Genomic DNA, 19,244 nt, shown 5'->3' on the forward strand with positions numbered 1-19,244 from the left:
AGACTAACATGTCTAGATATGTGTATCACAAGAAGGTGGACATTTGCAGATATATGTTTTAGGAGAAAATGAACATGTCCAAATATGTACCATGAGAAGATGGACATGTCCAGAAATGTGTATCACAAGAAGATGTATCGTACATGTCCAGATACATGTTTAATGAGAAGATGAGCATGTCCAGATATAAACCATGAGATAATGGGCGCGTTAAGATATATGTGTCAAGAGATAGGGGCAGATTTACTTACCCGGTCCATTCGCGATCCAGCGGCGCGTTCTCTGCGCTGGATTCGGGTCCGGCCGGGATTCATCAAGGTAGTTCCTCCGCCGTCCACCAGGTGGCGCTGCTGCGCTGAGAAGCATCTGAACGCACTCGAGTTCACCGGGCCGGACCAAGTGAAGGTAAGCGCGTCCCAAGCGACACATTTCTTTTTTTAAATGCGGCGGTTTTTCCGAATCTGTCGGGTTTTCGCTCGGCCACGCCCCCCAATTTCCGTCGCGTGCATGTCGGCGCCGATGCGACACAATCCAATCGCGTGCGCCAAAATCCCGGGGCAATACAGGGGAAATCGGCGCAAATCGGAAATATTCGGGTAACACGTCGGGAAAACGCGAATCGGGCCCTTAGTAAATGACCCCCAAAATGTACATGTCCTAATAGGAATGCCTTGAGATGATGGACATATTAAAATAAGTATGCTATGAAAATATGGTCTTGTCCAGATATATGTGTCATGACAATATGGACATGTTGTATACATGTTCATTTCTCAATGGTTGTGATTTTTAGCCTTCAGAGGGGTTTTGTTAAAGAAGTTGTCAAACCACATAATTTGCTATTATGATGGAATTCATCCGATCTTTTAGAGTGGAATTAATTTGGTCCAGGAGGTAGTGAATGTGACAAGGGTAAAGTACATTAGAGAAAGAAGCACTTTCCTCGTCCCCCACCATTGACTCGTAGAGCTCAGGAAAGTAAAATGTGTTTTGAAAATGAAGCATTTATTTTATTGTTGTTACATATTCCCTTGAATCATCCTCTCATGTGTAAATTTATGGGAACACGTTGAAAATGTACACATAATTTGATTATCTTAATGTAGCTGGATGTCGGAAATAGCAAATTAAATGTGTCAGATTATGCATTTTAATTATTTCAAAAGTTTAGCAGAGACAAACAGATGTTCCTCATGAGTCTAATTCATTTTGGATCAAAAATAGCAAAAAGAAAATATTTGGACGTGCTGTGTAATTTGTAAGCTTTCAGAGTTTTCCCATTGAAGTAATGCTTATATAATGGAGCAGTATAACGTTCACCATAACTTAAAGGGGTTGGTCACTCTTGACTTTGGAAATCTCTTTCATTAGACATGTCTCTGTATGTATATGTATGTGTACCTTTTCCTCCTTTTATAGATTCATTCTTTCCATGTTCTCAACCTGCTCCCCTCTGCACATATACACGACTTCCTGTTTATCACTCCTTCAGTCTGTCCTCATGGTGTTACCCACTGTGCCTCTTTCTCTCACAGTCCATTCTCATTGACAGATACAGGATGGGGGAAGAGAGCAGGATAAATTATAACTCTACTGCTACAGCTCCTCCTATTATATCAGTGCTCAGACAAGTAAAGAGAGTTTGCAGACAGGACTAAAGAAAGTAGCAGTACTGCTGAATCATTTGATGGACATTCAGGGATTAATTAAGGCAGTAACTTATATAAAAGAGTGGCCAGCCCCTTTATTCGGTGTCACAGAAAATAGTCAGTTATTATATAGGATTTGCATACACTGTGGATAGTAAAGTAAGAGTATTTATACCACATATAACCCTATTAGCTTTCATAAGCCACTGATATCATACAACATATGGATCTTGTTACATAATAAAAATATAATATCAAAATGTTTTTTTCTTAATATTTTGAGGCAGCATTTACTTGTTTTTTATTCAATTTTTGATATTGAAACCAGTAGAGTATTTTTGAAGAAAATGAGAGATTGTATCTTTTTCATGTTCTGACAACAGGCCACATTGCAGCAAAAGCATATTGAAGAGGACTTCTCAATGCACAGCTCTATGGCTACTTAACTTTTTGGAAAGGGGAAGGTCTTACCTATTGCCTAAGCTAGATGGAATATTTAAATTTGGAATGCCCCTTTAAAATAGAATGTTAAAATGTATTTATTAATGTAACAAATTTTACAGGTGCAAGTTATTCTAGTAAAGTTTATTATTTAATGCTTTCCTATTCTGAAGTCTTGTGAGGAAAAGCTAAAGATTAACTCCTTACAAGCCTAGAGAATATTTCACTAAATGATTTGGTTCTGTAAGGAGATGAGCATATACAGTTACCGTATATACGCGAGTATAAGCCGACCCGAGTATAAGCCGAGACCCCTAATTTTGCCACCAAAAACTGGGAAAACCTATTGACTCGAGTATAAGCCGAGGGTGTAGTATACAGCCTGCCCCAAGTAGTATGCAGCCAGCCCCATGTAGTATACAGCCAGTCCCATGTAGCATACAGCCAGCCCCATGTAATATACAGCCAGCCCCATATAGTATACAACGGGTTCGCGATCGGGAGCCGCCGCCGGGGATCGGGGCATGGGAGGGTGAGTATTACTTTTTTTTTTCTTTGACTCGTGTATAAGCCAAGGTCAGATTTTTTTGTGCTGAAAAACTCAGCTTATACACGAGTAAATACAGTACTCTCATTAAGGAGTGGAGTTACTATAAACTTTACTGATTTCTTAGCTGCTAGACTGGGCGATAGGTCCAAATAAATCAGGGGGCAGAGCTAATATCAGAGCCAGAACTTAATGATTCCAGTTCCTGGCAAATAATCCTATATCCCTCCATAAACATAAGACTGATTTTATCACCAAAAGGGAGGCCCTGAAGAGATAAGAGGGGAGCAACATAGAGGGAAAAGGGATAGAGAAAAAAGCATGAGCAACTTGAAGTGAGATGGGTCAAAGAGAGAAGTCTAATACATGGGGGCACATTTACTGAGGGTCCTGCGGCCGGATTTCCGCTGGGTTTCGCAAATTTTTCCGTTTTTCGCTGAATTGCCCCGGGTTTTTGGCGCACACGATCGGATTGTGGCGACACATTGCATGCGACACAAATCGGGGGCCGTGGAAGTGGGCCAACCTGACTGATTCGGACAAACCGGGGAATGTAACTTTCGCGAGACATGCACTTACATGCACCGGGAAGAAGATGGTGAATTCCAATGGACCTCGGCGGGGAAGCAACACATGGAAGGAAATTGGACGCGGGATCTTAGTGAATCGCGGCAGCTCCGAATCCTTGTCGGACATTCCGGATCGGCAGCGTCAACGAGACGGGTAAGTAAATGTGCCCCACGGAGTTAAAATAGAAAATTAAATTTTGGTGTGAAAAAATAGAGATTAAAATTTTAGGCAGAATGGTCCAGTCCTACTATCTGAGCATAGAGGAACAGCTAATTTATACAAAGTTCTGGGAAGAAATGAAGTATAATGCAATTCAATAAAATGTAAATACTAATACAAAGTTTATTATCATCACCTGCTCTATTCATTCATGAAATAAAAAACAATATGTAAGCATTTAGTTTCACTTAAGTGAATGTAATTGCTTCCTTTTATGCAAATTCTTTAGAAAGTTGCTTTAGATGCAAACAAACAAGATGGGTTGTCTCATTTAGACAATCTATTTTTAATTTTTTTAATTAAAAAAATGTCCATTCATAAATCATATGTGGGCAACGAGTGTCTGTTCATTTTGGACAGATTTTTTGAAACTATGTAAAAGAATGGCTAACAGCGAAGGATGAGAGGACCCAATTGGATTCAGGTTTGACCGATTGTGGGTTCCGATGCTGTGTGCCATCTTTGCCAGTGGCATTTAAAAGGTTAACGCCTGTGACTGGTGTCAGCACCAATCCCGGGTGTTACTAGACCAGGGTTGGCCAGAATGCAAGCTTCTGGGTGTGGTCCTAGTTTGGGATTGGGAACCCAAGCCCAGAGCCGAATATCGTGCTTCGATTCCACTCATCCACTCATAGCAACCAATTACATCACAACTTTTGTTTTTCAAGAGTAGAATACAAAATGAAATGTGTTGTGATTGGTAGGTTTGGGAAGCAAAGACATTTTTTAGAAAGTTTCATAACTCTGTCTAATGACTTAGTCTGATTTCTTAGAATTTGGCACATAAGCAAAATAAGACGGACAACATGCAACAAATGGTTTTTTTTTAAGTTATGGCACATGAGGAAACAGAATTTAATAAAGCCATAAATTATATAAATAATGTAAAGTCAGATACACAACAGTCCAACATTAAATGCATATGGATTTCTTCATTACAGGGATTGCCACCTATATAATAATTTACTCCATTTTAATTGGGGGCTACTTTTTCCACCATAGATAAATTATAATTTAGTTTTTTTTATCAAAGTATAGCTGCAAAAAAAAAACTAAAAAGTTTTGTAGAAGGGAAATTGTCAGTCAGTTTTTACCCTTAAACTGCCAGCATACCTTCATTCCTGATGTTGAAGGCATGAACAGTTAAAGGGGTTGGTCACTTAAACCAAACTTTAACACAGACAATATAACAACCTAAAGGGGGCACCAATATTGTACTTAGCAGCAAGATTCTGGACTTCCTGTAAAGTCCTGTATCTTTTAGGCTTCTGATGGATGGAGGGGCCTTCCAGTGATTCCTGTCTGCACTCCCTCTCTGTTATACACTCCCATATCAGTGGTTGGAGGGGCGTGCACATGCCATGATCCTCTAGAGGGGACGATGTTCTTCCACTCTAGCTAATAGATTAGGGGTTATTTCAAAACATCATAAATGTAGTGATGAACATTATATAGGGGCTGCTACATAGATTCACTGCCTGACACTGCCTGCCACTGATCGGTCAATGTCAGAGAAGATTACCAAAACACATGCTCCGTCCTCAGCTAAAAGAACCTCTTTTCTGAGAGGAGAGAATTACAATGGCCAAATACCAAGACTGATATCTTGCAAGAAAATCAAAGCCCCAGAATTTGTGTAGAAGCCCTCCAGATGGTGTATTCTTAACTATGGGTGCTTCTCTGAAATTAGCTGTTATGCATGGCGGAACCAAGTCAAAGTGGACAACCAGAAAATATATAGGGGGCAATTTATCAGAAGTGACTGGGGCACATGAAAACCAATCAGAGCTCAGGTGTAATTTTATAAATTGTTGATAAATAAAAGCTGAGTTCTGATTGGTTGCCATGGGCAACTAGAACATTACTGCTCTCAGACACCTCTGATAAATCTCCCCCTATATAGTTTCTATGTGAATCAATTCATATCTATGTAATGAACATAGAGGTCAGGACTTATGGAGAAGGAGATGCTCTTTATATCAACATTCCAGAAATGTTCTTCTCTATTCACACAGTAATTTTCCTTTGTTTTCCTAAGATCATGGCCATATGTAAACGGGACAATGGTCAAAAACAAATGGTTGTACAAATGTTAGTTTACCCGATCATTGACTTATGTAGAAGAACCTGATATTTCCTATTCGCCACTGTAATTGCTTTATTAACCATAACTCATTCAACTCTCTTTATGCCTTGACCTTCTTGACTTGAAATATTATCTTCCCCCTTAAAGGTAAGTAATAATGAACAAGTGAACGAAAAGCGGCATCGTGTCAGGAAATTGAAAGGTATGAGATCGTTGGAGCATTACATTGAAAATTTCCCATAAGAAAATATGGTAAAGCATCAGTCTCCTCGATTTAATCGAACTGTAGCATAATACATAAAAGAGCAGAAATGAAAAGGAAACCTTTCAAGTAATAATTTCTCATAGATAGTGTCTGCAGCGCATCAGTTTCTGGAATGCTTTCTTAAAGTCCTCATTGAAGATGGTATATATGAGAGGGTTAATTAAGGAATTGAGGTATCCAAGCCACGTAAGGAAATTGGACATATCGTCCGAGATATAACATGCATCACATATATTTACAATAACTTCCTTCACAAAGAACGGAAGCCAACAAATGACAAAAGCCCCCAAGATTAAGCCCAAGGTGGTGGCGGCTTTGCGTTCTCTATTGCTGGAGATTCGTTGCTTCCGCGTTACCTTCTCTTGCCTCATTTCTACTCTTGGGTTCCGTATTGTGATATGGATCCTGTCAAAATCTGTCGAGTGGTCGGAGAAAGACTTCTCCGCTATACACATGGTAGAACTTTTCCCACAAGCTTCGAGAAGGACTTGGCCATTTTGTTCCTTCTCACACCGACTCATGTTGCGTTTGTGATACAAGGATTTGGCAGCTTTATAAATTTTATAGTAAAGGATCAGTATTAACGCCAATGGGATATAAAAGGCTCCAAATGTAGAATAAATAGTAAAAACAATGTGGTCGTGTTTGATGATGCATTCGTCGTCACGATTGTGTCTTTGGTGCCGCCAGAATAACGGCGGCATAGATATGAAGATAGAAATAATCCACACCATGGCAATCATGAAGGCCGCATGTCGGGTTGTCCGCTTTCTGGCATATTCCACCGCGTCTGTAATAGCTCTATAACGATCCAATGCAATAGCGGCGAGGTGCAATATGGAACACGTGCAACAAGTAATATCCACGCTCAACCAGATGTCACATACTGCTTGACCCATGACCCAGGTTTCCTTTACAATGTACATAATGCTGAACGGCATCACCAGCACGGCCACCAGGAAATCCGTCAATGCCAGGGAACATATCAAGTAGTTGGCAGGATGATGGAGCTTCCGTGTCACAATTATTGCAGCAATTACCAGAGAGTTTATTGCAGTTGTCATCAATGTCAGGACGGACAGAGTGAGCGAGATAAGAATCTTGCCTGTAATCCCTTTGGTTAGCGGTTCTGTGCAATTATATTCCGTTCTGTTTAGTATATCCATATTCCTTCTACACATAAAGTTCACAACGGGGAGTTGATAGCTGGAGAAGGAAAAAAAGACATGTTTAATGATACATTTACACATTTAGTATGTTATATGCTGTCATTATGATAAGAAGCCATGAAAGGCTGCATCTATGGTTGTATGATTATTATTATTGTTATTATTATCATGTCATGTTTTGTATGCTGTATTTGCATATTTGATGTTTGTTTGTTCTTATAGTGTAATATATTTGGGCATGTTCTATTATTGCTTTTTACTTATTTTGAAGAAATTCAGTGAATGTCTTTAAATGTATGCTTCTGCTACTGAGAGATGAAAAAGTTTGATATATAGATGATTGATAGATAAATAGATGAATGATTCATTGATATAGAGATAGATAGATAGATAGATAGATAGATAGATAGATAGATAGATAGATGATTGATAGACAGATAATAGATCAGCAGCTAATAGATCTCTTCATCAGTACAAGGAGTGCTGCCCCTTCACTGAACCTTTATTGGAGACCCAGGCCAATGGATCAGCGGCTTCTGCACCCACCGCTAGCTGTGCTGCTCTGGATCTTCTACTTTTTAGATAGATAGATAGGAGATAGATAGATAGATAGATGATTGATAGATAGATAGATAGATAGATATTTTAGGGGATGAATCATGATAGCATAGTGTAATCAACTATAAAGTCAAAACAAAATCCATGTTCCACGTATTTTGTGTCTCCTTTGGATCTCTGAGAATACATTTGACATATGACCTTGCATGCTAGGTACACTAAAGATACAGTACGCTCCAAAGGCAGTGTGAATACACGCAGTGTCATCAAAATCTGTAAATGTTCACCTCTTTATGCAAAAAGTAATTTTCTCCTCTGGCATGCCATGCCCAAGGAATCCATCACCACAATTTAGCTTCCCGAACTAACTGCCATGTTATGTAGGGTTATGCCACCCATACCATTGCTTCTATAGTACAGCTGCTCCAAGAGGACCCAAGGGTGATGTAGAGTCAAGGATGAGAGAAGACACCGGCGGTGGCAGTGTAGCAGGGGACATTGTTATTGCTGTGGAGCCGCACCCCTGAGGAACTCCTTAATGCCCATAAAGCTTGTCAGCCTCATTTGCATATTAAAAAGTGAGGTTTTTCATGAAAGGGGCATCTGTAATATAAATACATAGGTATAAGTGGCATGTGTGGGCATAGCCCTATATAACAGCAGTTGAGTCAGATCGTGGTGATTGATTCCCATTCATTTTAGTGGATTTCAGGATATCCCATATGCCAGCAATTAGCCTGTATAGATGTCAGCTATAACTTGCACCAATTTTCTGTAAATCTTCCCAGCCGAGGATCCTTGCTGTGACGCGCTCAATTTTTCATACTCACGAGCATCTTGTACGAAGAAAAACGTTGGGCAAATTTAAGTTTAAAATACCTATGCTCCACCTTCATACCAGAAAAGAGGAAGACTCAGCTTCATAAATCCCCCCACTATCCGAAATATCAGCAATCCGGTGATATTACATTGAAAAGCCTTATTTCTTATAAGAAGAGCATATGATAGACGCCATGATCATTTTTCGGTGAACAGTGCCTGTTTTCTAAGAGCAAAATTTCTAAAGGATTTAGTCGACATCTGCTCACTTTCTGAGGAAATATCATTTTGAAGAAGAAAAGCGCCGGTTTTGTATAAAAATCTATCAGGGGATATCATATGTGAGTCTATAAAAGGGCAGACATTATAAGCCTGGAAGATAATGCAAGGTAAGGAAGCCTCCCGGAGACTACGCTGCCTCTCTAGCAGACGTGTATGAATATGTCTTATACACTAGATAATTCTTAGTAACGGCTGAGATTTCCCATGTTGCAGGTAACAATAGCACCTCTCATTCGTGAACACAGATGATTTCAGCTTTTGGGACGTCATGAAGACCAGTCATTTACCATGGCAATAGAGGCCGCCGTGTTGCAGTTACCATGGAGTCCATAAACCATGGAGGCCTACAAGATGCTGTAAACACTTTGATCTCCTTTAACACTTCACAATTTAATAGTCGGAAATTTTCACCATCAGGTCTCATGCACAACTGTATGCTACACCAGGGCTGGGACCAGGGTGTAGCATACGGCCGGCCCCTCCATAAGGAGCTGTGCAGTCGTTCTGTATTTCCGCCAAAAGAAAGCGCATGCTCTATATTTTTGATGGTGAGACACACATGTGCTCTCTGTACTATGCCGTGCACGATGCACGTCTATGGCGACCTTATCCTAGCTTCTGTTCGTGGGGGGCGCCATAAACTGTATGTTCGTGTGTATGAGGCCCTACTCATGCAATGAGATTAACGATACAAGCTTTCAGATGACATTAATGAATAAGGATCTTATTCATTAATGTCAAAAGTAGCAGTAGGCCAGAATATAGTAAAAGTAATTGAGGCTATAGAGAATTATGCAGCTGCAAGGGCTAAAGTGTTCTCTTTAAACTCCATTCTCACTACCTGAAGAAAAGATGTCACCGGATGTAACTGGAACATAATACAAGCTAGTATACAAACAATGGGACCGATTTATCATTCCTTGCATGCCAGTCTTTTTGTTGTATACCAGGAATTTTTCGACCCTTCCTTTTTTCAAACAGTGAGCGTAAAGGGGCAGGTGCCCACACCAGAATACCAGCGCTGGTTATACCTCTAACCTGGCATACATTTCATTATGACACTGGGCCTGATTTAATAAGCGGTCAGAAGTTTTTATTAATTCCATCCTATTTTTCCAAATTTTTTAAAGATGTCTACCTCACGCAGAGCTGTGGCGCTGTATCTAAACTGCCATTATATTGGTATTTACCATAGATAGAGTTGAGCTAGTATATCCCCTTTGCTACTACAAAAGTATCTACTTTACGTAAAGCCGTTGTATCTGAGCTGTTGTAGAAGTAACTACCTCACATAGAGTTGAGCTGCTGTATCTAAGCTGCATTGATGTATTATTGACATTGACATATAGATGTTTTTGGACTACGGAGGGACATTCATTTTTAAGATGCTTGTCCTAAGACTGCTTTGTACTGTGTTGGCTATGTACTATGATATTGTTGATGGCCTTTTTACTTATTCCAAAAAATGGATTTAAAAAAATTATCATACTGTCAATGAACCTGCATCAATGTGTCATGTGAGCTGCTGAAAGGTACAGGAGGGTAAGAGGAAAGGGGGCATTGGTGTCCCAAAATCAAAACGGTTGCCCTAGGGCTCAGGTTTAGTTGCCCCCCTGTTGTTGATGTATGGTTTTTAGAAGAAAATATCCATGTTTTACCATGTTTTACTAATCCTGAACAACCTCTTTTAGGCGATTGCAACTCTTGGGAGAATAAACAATAAAATAATAAAAAAAATATTAAAATTATATATCATTAGCTAATGTATATTATTTACCAATACTGTAATGTTTACAACAAAATAAAACTTACATTGTAGTACATGAAATTTTGCCTTTGGTTTTACACAACTAGACGGCACACAGCAATGTCAAAGAAATAAATATCTGAAATTTTGATAACTAATATTCTGTGTGCACATAGAAGAGCAATGTATCCCATTTTTGTATGGCTCCGTCTGATAAACACATGGACACACTATAATGTCTGCTCTTAAAAAACCCACATTGTGAATATCTCCCCATACAGCTCTGTCGTTGTGAATGCAAATTTGAGACTCATCTTGAGCCCCTTATTCTGTCTAATCTCTGTCTATAAATCACTTCCGCTACATTCCATACTCTTTGACCTTTGTGTCTCGCCTCTCTATTATCTTTTTGAGCACGTTTTTTACATATTCTTTTATTTTCTGCTTAGGTTCTAAATTTACATTTCAGTTTCTTTTCTTATCATACATCAGTCCACATAAATAGAAGTCCAGATTTTAGCAGGGCTCCGCTGACAAGCTGACAATAGCCATGTATAATATGATGATAATGCACACATCATTCTCTCCCATAGATTGAGCATAATACATTATCACCTTAAATATCACATGTTGAAATCTCACACTTCAGTTATATGTCAGAACAGGGTGTTCTCAATGTATAATGCTGAAATACCAGACACTTCATCATAGGAGATGTATTTATCGTGCAGATGAGTTGTGGGAAGTGAGAGTCAATAAACTGTAGTCGTAGAGATTTTCTTCATACATCATTTTAGAATCCAAAAATTCTGATGAATCTGGTTCGCGGGAATATAATATAAGGCAAGGTTAGAAGCGGAGCTAGGAAAAGCAATTAAAAAAGCCCTCATCTATTTGTTAACCCCTTAATGACCTGGCCCCTTTTTTCACTCCCCACCTTCAAAAATCTAAAACTTTTTAATTTTTCCATGTGAAAAGCTGTGTGATGTCTTTTTTTTCTGCGTAAAAATTTGCACTTCATAGTGATGGTACTGAATATTCCATGCCGTGTACTGGGAAGCAGGAAAAAAAATTCCAAATGCAGTGAAAATGCTGAAAAAACACATTTGCGCCATTTTCTTGTGGGCTTGGATTTTACAGCTTTCACTGTTCACCCCAAATGACAAAAGGTCTACTTTATTCTTTGGGTTGGTACGATCACGGGAATAACACATTTGTATAGGTTTTATAATGTTTTCATACATTTACAAAAATTAAAACCTGTACAATTTTTTTTTTTTGATTTTGCCATCTTCTGGCTCTAATAAGTATTTCATACTTCACTGTACGGAGCTGTGGGTGGTGTCATTTTTTGTCACTTTTTATGAAGTTTTCAATGCTACCATTTTTAGGACTGTCCGACTGTTTTATCCCTTTTTTTTGAATTTTTGATATTTTTCAAAATGCCAAAAAAGGGCCATTTTCGACTTTGGGCGCTATTTTTCTTTACGGGGTTAACACAGTGAAAAACTGTTATTATATTTTGATAGATCGGGCATTTTCAGATGTGGCGATACCTAATGTGTTTATGATATTTACTGTTTATTTAAATTTATATCAGGAAAGGAGGGTGTTTTGAATTTTTAGGTTTTTTAATTATATATTTTTTATTTTACTTTTTTTATTTTTACTTTTACTATTTTTAAGAACCCCTAGGGTACTTTAACCCTAGATTGTCTCATTGATCCTACCATACACTGCCATACTCCAGTATGGCAGTATATAGGGATTTTCCTCCTAATTCGTTACAATGTGCAAATTGCACAATGTAATGAAATGGTTAAAACGAAACAGCCTTAGGTCTTCGGAAGACCCGAGGCTGTCATGGCGACCGATTGCCGCTCCCCAATGACGTCACGGGGATCGACGATCGTTGCCATCTTTTTGTAGCTGCCTGCAGCTTTGCGGTGGCCATCGGTGGAATAACACCCGTGATCGGTTTTAGCACTGAGCCCTCTCCATACCCGGTAAGCCTTTGCTGCATATTGCAGCATTGAAATGAAATTGTGCCATTCTCCACCCTTCAGGACCAGCACCATTCAGTGAATTAGCTTGGACTGGAATGTTCCTTTAAAGGATATATACCACATGGATAAAGTACTTATAAAGCCAGGAGGCTCCCATGCTGGATTTTTGCTTCCAATTTTTTAAATAAAATATGCAAATGAGCCACAGCCGCAAGGAGCTGCACGCTGAAGATGCATTGGTAGATGGATCGCAAGAGGCTATGGGGGCGTGGAGTAGCCGCACTGTGTAGCCTCAGCTCCGGCTACTCCACGCCCCAGTAGCCTCTTTAGTAACTTTGCATATAAGGGCCATTAAAAATTCAAAAAGATTTGGGGCACTAAAGGATTAGCCCTAAAAAGGGAAATCCTTCTACAAATTATAGGAACCTGCCACCAGATCTACCTTAATAGTTAGATCAGTGATGGCAAGTTTCCTTTAAGGATATGTACAGATACACTCAATATACTAGGTGCTTGGTCTATTCCTGATCATTGCACATTATAAGCTCATTGGGACTTGTGTCCTGACGATGCAGAACAAAACAAAGTTTGCATTAAAATCTGTCTGCACCCCAACATCTTAGCTGCAGGTTGACATGTGTTGTAACTTTCTCTTTTCTACTGACTCTCCATAAATATGGCTTTTTTTTATTTGCCCTAAGATAACCTCTTGAAAGGTCAATAGCCCCTTACCAAACCCTAGATCCAGGATAGATCATACTTTAGACAATTGAGCAACACAATATTTTTACTGGAAATGATTTAGGGGATGTAGTCCCCCTCTGATTATAGGTTTTGCCTTTCTGCTTAAAGTATTAGAATCTTCCGGCAGTATGTAGAGAAATGCAAGGTGATTTTCAACACACCTTCTTAATTTCTGTTCATTACGCCATTTCTAAGTACTCCAATTTTAATCTATATGCTAATTAGGTGATTGGTGCACTAAGGTCATATCCTCAGCACTGGGAGCACTGCTATTCCCACCTAAATCACTTCCCTCTTCTTCCACTGTTACTCCACGGCTACTCACAAGACAAATCTCTTTTTGTCTGGTCCAGGCAGGAATAGCAGTGCTCTGGTTCCTGAGGATGATCCCTGGATGCACCAACTGCCTAATTTGCATACAGATTAAAATGGGAATTTCTCAGAAATGTCATAATAGTAAGAAATAATGAATATCTTATTTCTTAATTATAGTGATTTTCTTCACAACTTGCTGCCAGCAGATTATAATGTTTGCGGAGAGAGTAGACCCCATTTATCCACAATTGATGGCAACAGGATCAAGGCAGAAGCTCAACTTTTTTTCGAAAATTACTTGTTGCCAATACAGCTGGATATGTACATCCAGATGCATATAACAGTCTGTGGGTGCCATATGTTGCCATATACTGCCCTAAAAGCGATGCTTCCGGACTGCATGATACAGTACATGACTGAATCTTTTCTGGCAGATTCCTATAGAGCCCAGATGCTTATATATTGATGTCTGTACAGTTGAATTACACTCATTTTATATTGTGCTCCATGTAAAGAATGGTTAGATGTGATGGGACTGGGAAGAGCCTTGTAATGAAGAATGAAGCTCTTTCCATCTACACCTTCCTCTGTAATGACTCCCCTCAGCGGCATATTGCAGATCTTGTTTATGCAAATCACATTTATATGATATGATGATTTAACCCTAAGGTCCATAGATGAATCTTTCACAAGCTATTCATCAGTTTTCATTACAGCTCACTTGCTTTCTTCAAGCTTGTAATCACGCTCCAATATCTAATGAAGCAATGATTAGAAACGGAAAAGTGACCCTGCTCGAACAGAGGACTGTGTTAGTCAGTACTGGCATGTTACATTATTTTAATAAATGTCCTTGTACTTTGGGGCTCAAGGCGGGCGCAACAAAAATGTTGGAAGCTCAGTAATGTTGTTCATTATCTAGGAATGACTGTAGACCTAACCGTGATCTGTTGTAGATGAAAGGTTCCTTGGAGGATCCATGATATAAGAATCCGAGGTTATATTCCTAAAGGAGTCTTAGAATTTTTTCAATTTGTCAGGAATTACGTCTAAAGGGGGGGGGGGGGGGTGAAATAAGTATCGAGCACTTTACCAATTTTCTAAGCAAATTTTCTAAATTGATGTGAAATGACCAGATGTCAGCACATCCTATCCGATCCACACTGGCAAATGAATCAAGCAATAGATGTTCATAAATTTTGTTATATCCAATAATGAGAAAAGAGGGAAAAAGTACTGATCACATGAAGAAAGAGAAGTGCAAAATGTCTTGGAAAGTCATGACACCGGCTGAATTTTATCAGTAATTAGAAAGCAATCCTGTCACTCAGTGAAAAATAATATTAGCTGGGTCAACTGAATCTGCTAAAATGGCCCAGCCAATCATATGACCTGAATCCATCAGAAAGTTCAATGAAGAAACTAAAGCTCACAGTACATAGAAGGAACCCACAGAACCCGCAGGATTTGAAGAGCGATTGTGTGGCAAATCACACCTGAGAAATGCATGTGACTAATTTCCTCATACAAGAGTTCTCTTCACCAAAAAAGGCTTTTGTGCAAAGTTTTAAACAAATTTCAATTTACCTAATATATGGACTTCCATTTTTTTTTGCCAGAGTGGGTTGTATGGTTTATTTTCGACATTTGGTCAAAATTCCTGTCTATGAAATGGATGTCACAGGCAAATGGTTACATGACCAACCATTAGATTGAAGGAGAAGCTACTAAATATGGGCCATTATGTAATACAAGCTTTGGTAATTATAGTCTGTTCGAGGAGAGGGGATAGAAGACGAGGTCGGGTTTTGGATACCAGACCCACTTAGGGATCTTCGTCTCATAGAATTGTATCAGACACCTATCATAGACGAAGAAGATGTAACTGAAAGTCTGAAAATCTTTTGGAGCTGGAGGGGGGCAGTCTGTCTACCTGGGGAGAGGGGAAGTATGTCTGCAGGTGGAGGGGGCAGTCTGTCTACAGGTTGAGAGGGGTAGTCTGTCTACAGGGGTGGGAGTGTGTCCACAAAGGGAGGGGGGAAGTCTGTCTACAGGGGGAGGGGGCAGTCTGTGTACAGGCGGAGGGGGGCAGTCTGTGTACTGGGGGAGGTTAGGCAGTGTGTTCACAGGGGTAGGGGGGGCAGTATGTCCACAGGGGTAGGGGGGCAGTGTGTCCACAGAGGTAGGGGGGCAGTGTGTCCACAGGGGTAGGGGTGCAGTGTGTCCACAGGGGTAGGGGGGAGGGGTAGTGTGTCCACAGGGGTTGGTGGGTAGTGTGTCCACAGGGGGGGGTGGCAGTGTGTCCACAGGAGGAGGGGAGACATTGTGGCTACGTGGGGTAGGGGAGAAGTGTGACTACGTTGGTTAGAAGGGCAGTGTGGCCACTGGAGGGCGGCCCACAAATGGGCCCACTAAAGCTCTGTCACCCAGGGGCCTACTAAAACTTGGAGCCAGCCTTGACTCCAGAGACATTTCAAAACAAATTTGTTTCAGATCAGCTGTCCAAAGGAACGAGACTAGGTACTTCAGAAATTTTGCTTTACAGCGGATAAAGTCTTCTCCTTTTAGCTCCATTCCCTGTGTAGGTCTCGGCAGCAGGTGGAACCAGTAACAACTGATCAGTGTCAAACCCTCATCAAAAACGGGAATGGAAAACCCCTTAAAACGGTGGTAATAAAAGGATAGTTTATTGCTTGTTGTCTTCCTCTTCATTTAAAGAAAAATACTCTGAGGAGCAAATGCTGTATACAGCAAGCCTATTTCTGTGCCTCACATATATATTGCCTCTGATGTTCCTTAGCCACATGACATATGTCATTTATATCCTTCTATACAGTGCTTATCTGTATACATTTTACTCTCATTAGTGTCTCCTACCTCTTAAACTAATTCCATTTTAATAGATGCAATGACAGAAACCATTTAACCAAGAAGATGGATATTTGTCTTTCCAATATTTATCACCTACTGGGGGTGGAATAATCATGTGACAACCATCAATCCTCACCCCTTTCAATGGTTTGTTAATTGGTTTTAACCTTAATTGTCAATCTTTCTGGTACTTATGTGATCAGCAGAATGTAGGTCACAAGTGCCCTATGTGCATAGAGAACTGGTGCCTATCCATTGCTCATCAGACAACCATCAAAGTGCTTGTCAGATGGTTTGCAAATTTTGTTTTTTTTGTCCAGATCTTACAATTTATGGGGCTTTTTCTGGGCAACATTGAATTTCATCTCCCTCTAAAGATTTGCAGTTGGGTTCAGGTCTGGAAACTGGTTCTTTGTCATGCTGGAAGACTCAACCTCCTATCTTTAATGCTCCTATGAAGGGAATGAAGTTGTTGGCCAAAATCTTGCAAAAGTATGATGTTTTCACCGACATGATTGGGATGCTTTTCTTGGGGGGGTACTCATCCCTCTTCACTCTCCGAACCCATGATAGTAAAACATTCTATTTTGGTCTCATCTAACTACATGACCTTCTCTTGTGCCTCCATTTGCTGGAGTGAGCAGAGGGAGTTTCACGGATAAGGTGACCTACAATAAAAATTCTAAATTCTTTGTATGTGGGAAGACTTGCAAAATCAATAGTGTATCTAAATCCTTATTTTCCCATACTAATGGTATGACAATTAAAGATGAGCGAGCATACTCGTCCGAGCTTGATGCTCGTTCGAGCATTAGCGTGAAGACCACATTGCAGATGTTTCCATACATCTGCTAACTTATCAGAGGACATGAGTGCAGAAAGGTGTTCTTCACAATAGTACGTGAAGAACAATATGTGTGAAGAACACATTGCAGATGTTTAACATGGGTCATTCTCCTTTTTGAAGTTCCACGAATATTCCATTGAATAAAAAAAACGAAGAAACAGGACTGACTTCCTTATTTCTCAAAAAAATGACACATTTTATTGGTCCTCTTGAAAAATGCTCGAGTCTCCCATTGTCTTCAATGGGGTTCATTATTCGAAACGAGCACTGGAGCAGCAGAAAAAGTTTGACTCGAGTAACGAGCACTCGAGCATTTTAGTGCTCGCTCATCTCTAATGACATGTTGATTCCTAAGATTGTGAAATTTTTTTTTTAGCAATTATTTTATACTAGTATGTCACAGTGCTGTTAAGAATGTTTTAAGAGGGCTCTTCAAGCACACTAGGTGTCTGCTGCATTATACAGAAAACACCCACCTGAAATAACCTATAAACTGATGCAAGCAAGCAAAAAGTTATGGATTATGAGTGAAGAAAAAATGGCAGCGAAAAAGGACATTAGTGAGAAGGGGTTAATAGCTTAATTTCCTATTAAAGGGGCTTGTCCACAAAAGAGAATTTTCAAATTTCAATACCCTAGTGATTGTTATACAAAAAAGATCATCTTTAACCCCTTGCTTTACAATTTTACTCAGTTTTATTGCTGTTTTAGCTCCTATCACTCCCAAGACCGCTCAGTGCAAAATCCCAAGAACTGCCTGTAAGTTGGTGTCTCTGCAGATGATTGCTTGTTCATGTCCCATGAGTGGAAAGAGTAAAAAAGTAAAAAGTCTAAATCATAACACAAACCCCACATATATAGTATCACCGCATCCATACTGCAACCCGTAGAATAACAGTAAATACTTATTGAACCCGCACGATCGCCGTTAAAAAACTCTCCATAAATTATGTTTTTTTCCTATTCAATCCCAGAAAAAATGCTATAAAAAGTGATCAAAAAAACATATGTACTCCAGAATGATACTAGTGCAAAGTACAACATGTGCCGCAAAAAACAAGCCATCAACCGGCTCCGTAGTCGAAAAAGTAACAATGTTATGCCACTTGGAAGACGGCAATGCAAAAATGATTTTTCCCACATTAGAGTTTTATTTCACAAATTTAGTAAAACGTAAGAAAAAATATTTATGTCTGGTATCCCCGTAATCGTATCGACCCATAAAAAAAGATAACATGATCATTAGTCTTTCGGTGGACACAAAAAAAAAAAAAAAGGAAAAAATCCAGTAGAGAATTGATGCTTTTCTACTCATGACCTCAAAAAAAAGTTCCTAAATTTTCATCAATAGGTGATACAAACACCAAAATGGTAACAATGGAAAAAGCATCTCATCCTGCAAAAAAATGCTGTCACATGGCCCCAATAACGGAAAAGCGAAAATTTTATAGCCTACAAAAGGGTCCAATGAGGAAACTAAAATCCTGGCAGCTGTAGGGTGCTCCTTCCCTTCTGCGCCTCGCTGTGCCCCCATAACACAAGTAACGGCCACATGTGGGGGGTCTCTGTACTTGGGAGAAATTATAGAACAAATTGTATGGTGGATTTTCTCTTTTTATCTTTTGGAAATGTATAAATCTTAGGGCCAAATGAACGTATAACCGTCAAAATTTGATTATTCTAAATTTCACCTCCATTTTAATTCAATTACTATGAAGATCTCAAGGGGTTAACAATCTTCCTAAAAGCTGTTTCTGATAGTTTGAGGGGTGCAGATTTGAAAATGGGTTGATTATATAGGGGGTTTTGATGCTAAATATGTAAAATTTCATTCAAAACTGTATTTTTCCCAAAAATAGTCAATTCTGAAAATCGCTATTTGATTTGTAAGCCACGTCAAAATAAATTCTCCAGACATTTCAAAAATTATGAAAATGTAAAGTAGACATATGGAAAATGTTATTCAGCACTTTATTTAGGTGGTAAATCGATCTGGCTGAAACGCGATGATTTCGAATTTTAAAAATGGCAAATTTTTCAAAAGATTCATCATTTTTTTTTTTTTGTAAATAAACGCAAAACTCATCAGCCAAAATTTACAACTAAAAT

The 19,244-nt window shown here is 39.4% G+C and overlaps 1 protein-coding gene across 2 annotated transcripts in view; it reads right to left on the reverse strand.

Moving 5' to 3' along the window:
* Window positions 1–540: 540 nt before the first annotated feature.
* The window catches only part of HTR1F (5-hydroxytryptamine receptor 1F), a 162,064-nt gene continuing 143,360 nt past the window's right edge, over window positions 541–19,244 (reverse strand). For both annotated transcript variants that reach the window (XM_072138531.1, XM_072138532.1), the window contains exon 3: window positions 541–6,983. In XM_072138531.1, coding sequence (XP_071994632.1) covers window positions 5,855–6,958 — 1,104 coding nt within the window. In that variant the 5' untranslated portion in view covers window positions 6,959–6,983 and the 3' untranslated portion in view covers window positions 541–5,854. The remainder of the gene's footprint in view (window positions 6,984–19,244) is intronic.

Source organism: Engystomops pustulosus, chromosome 2 (assembly GCF_040894005.1).
Source record: "Engystomops pustulosus chromosome 2, aEngPut4.maternal, whole genome shotgun sequence".
NCBI lineage: Eukaryota > Metazoa > Chordata > Amphibia > Anura > Leptodactylidae > Engystomops > Engystomops pustulosus.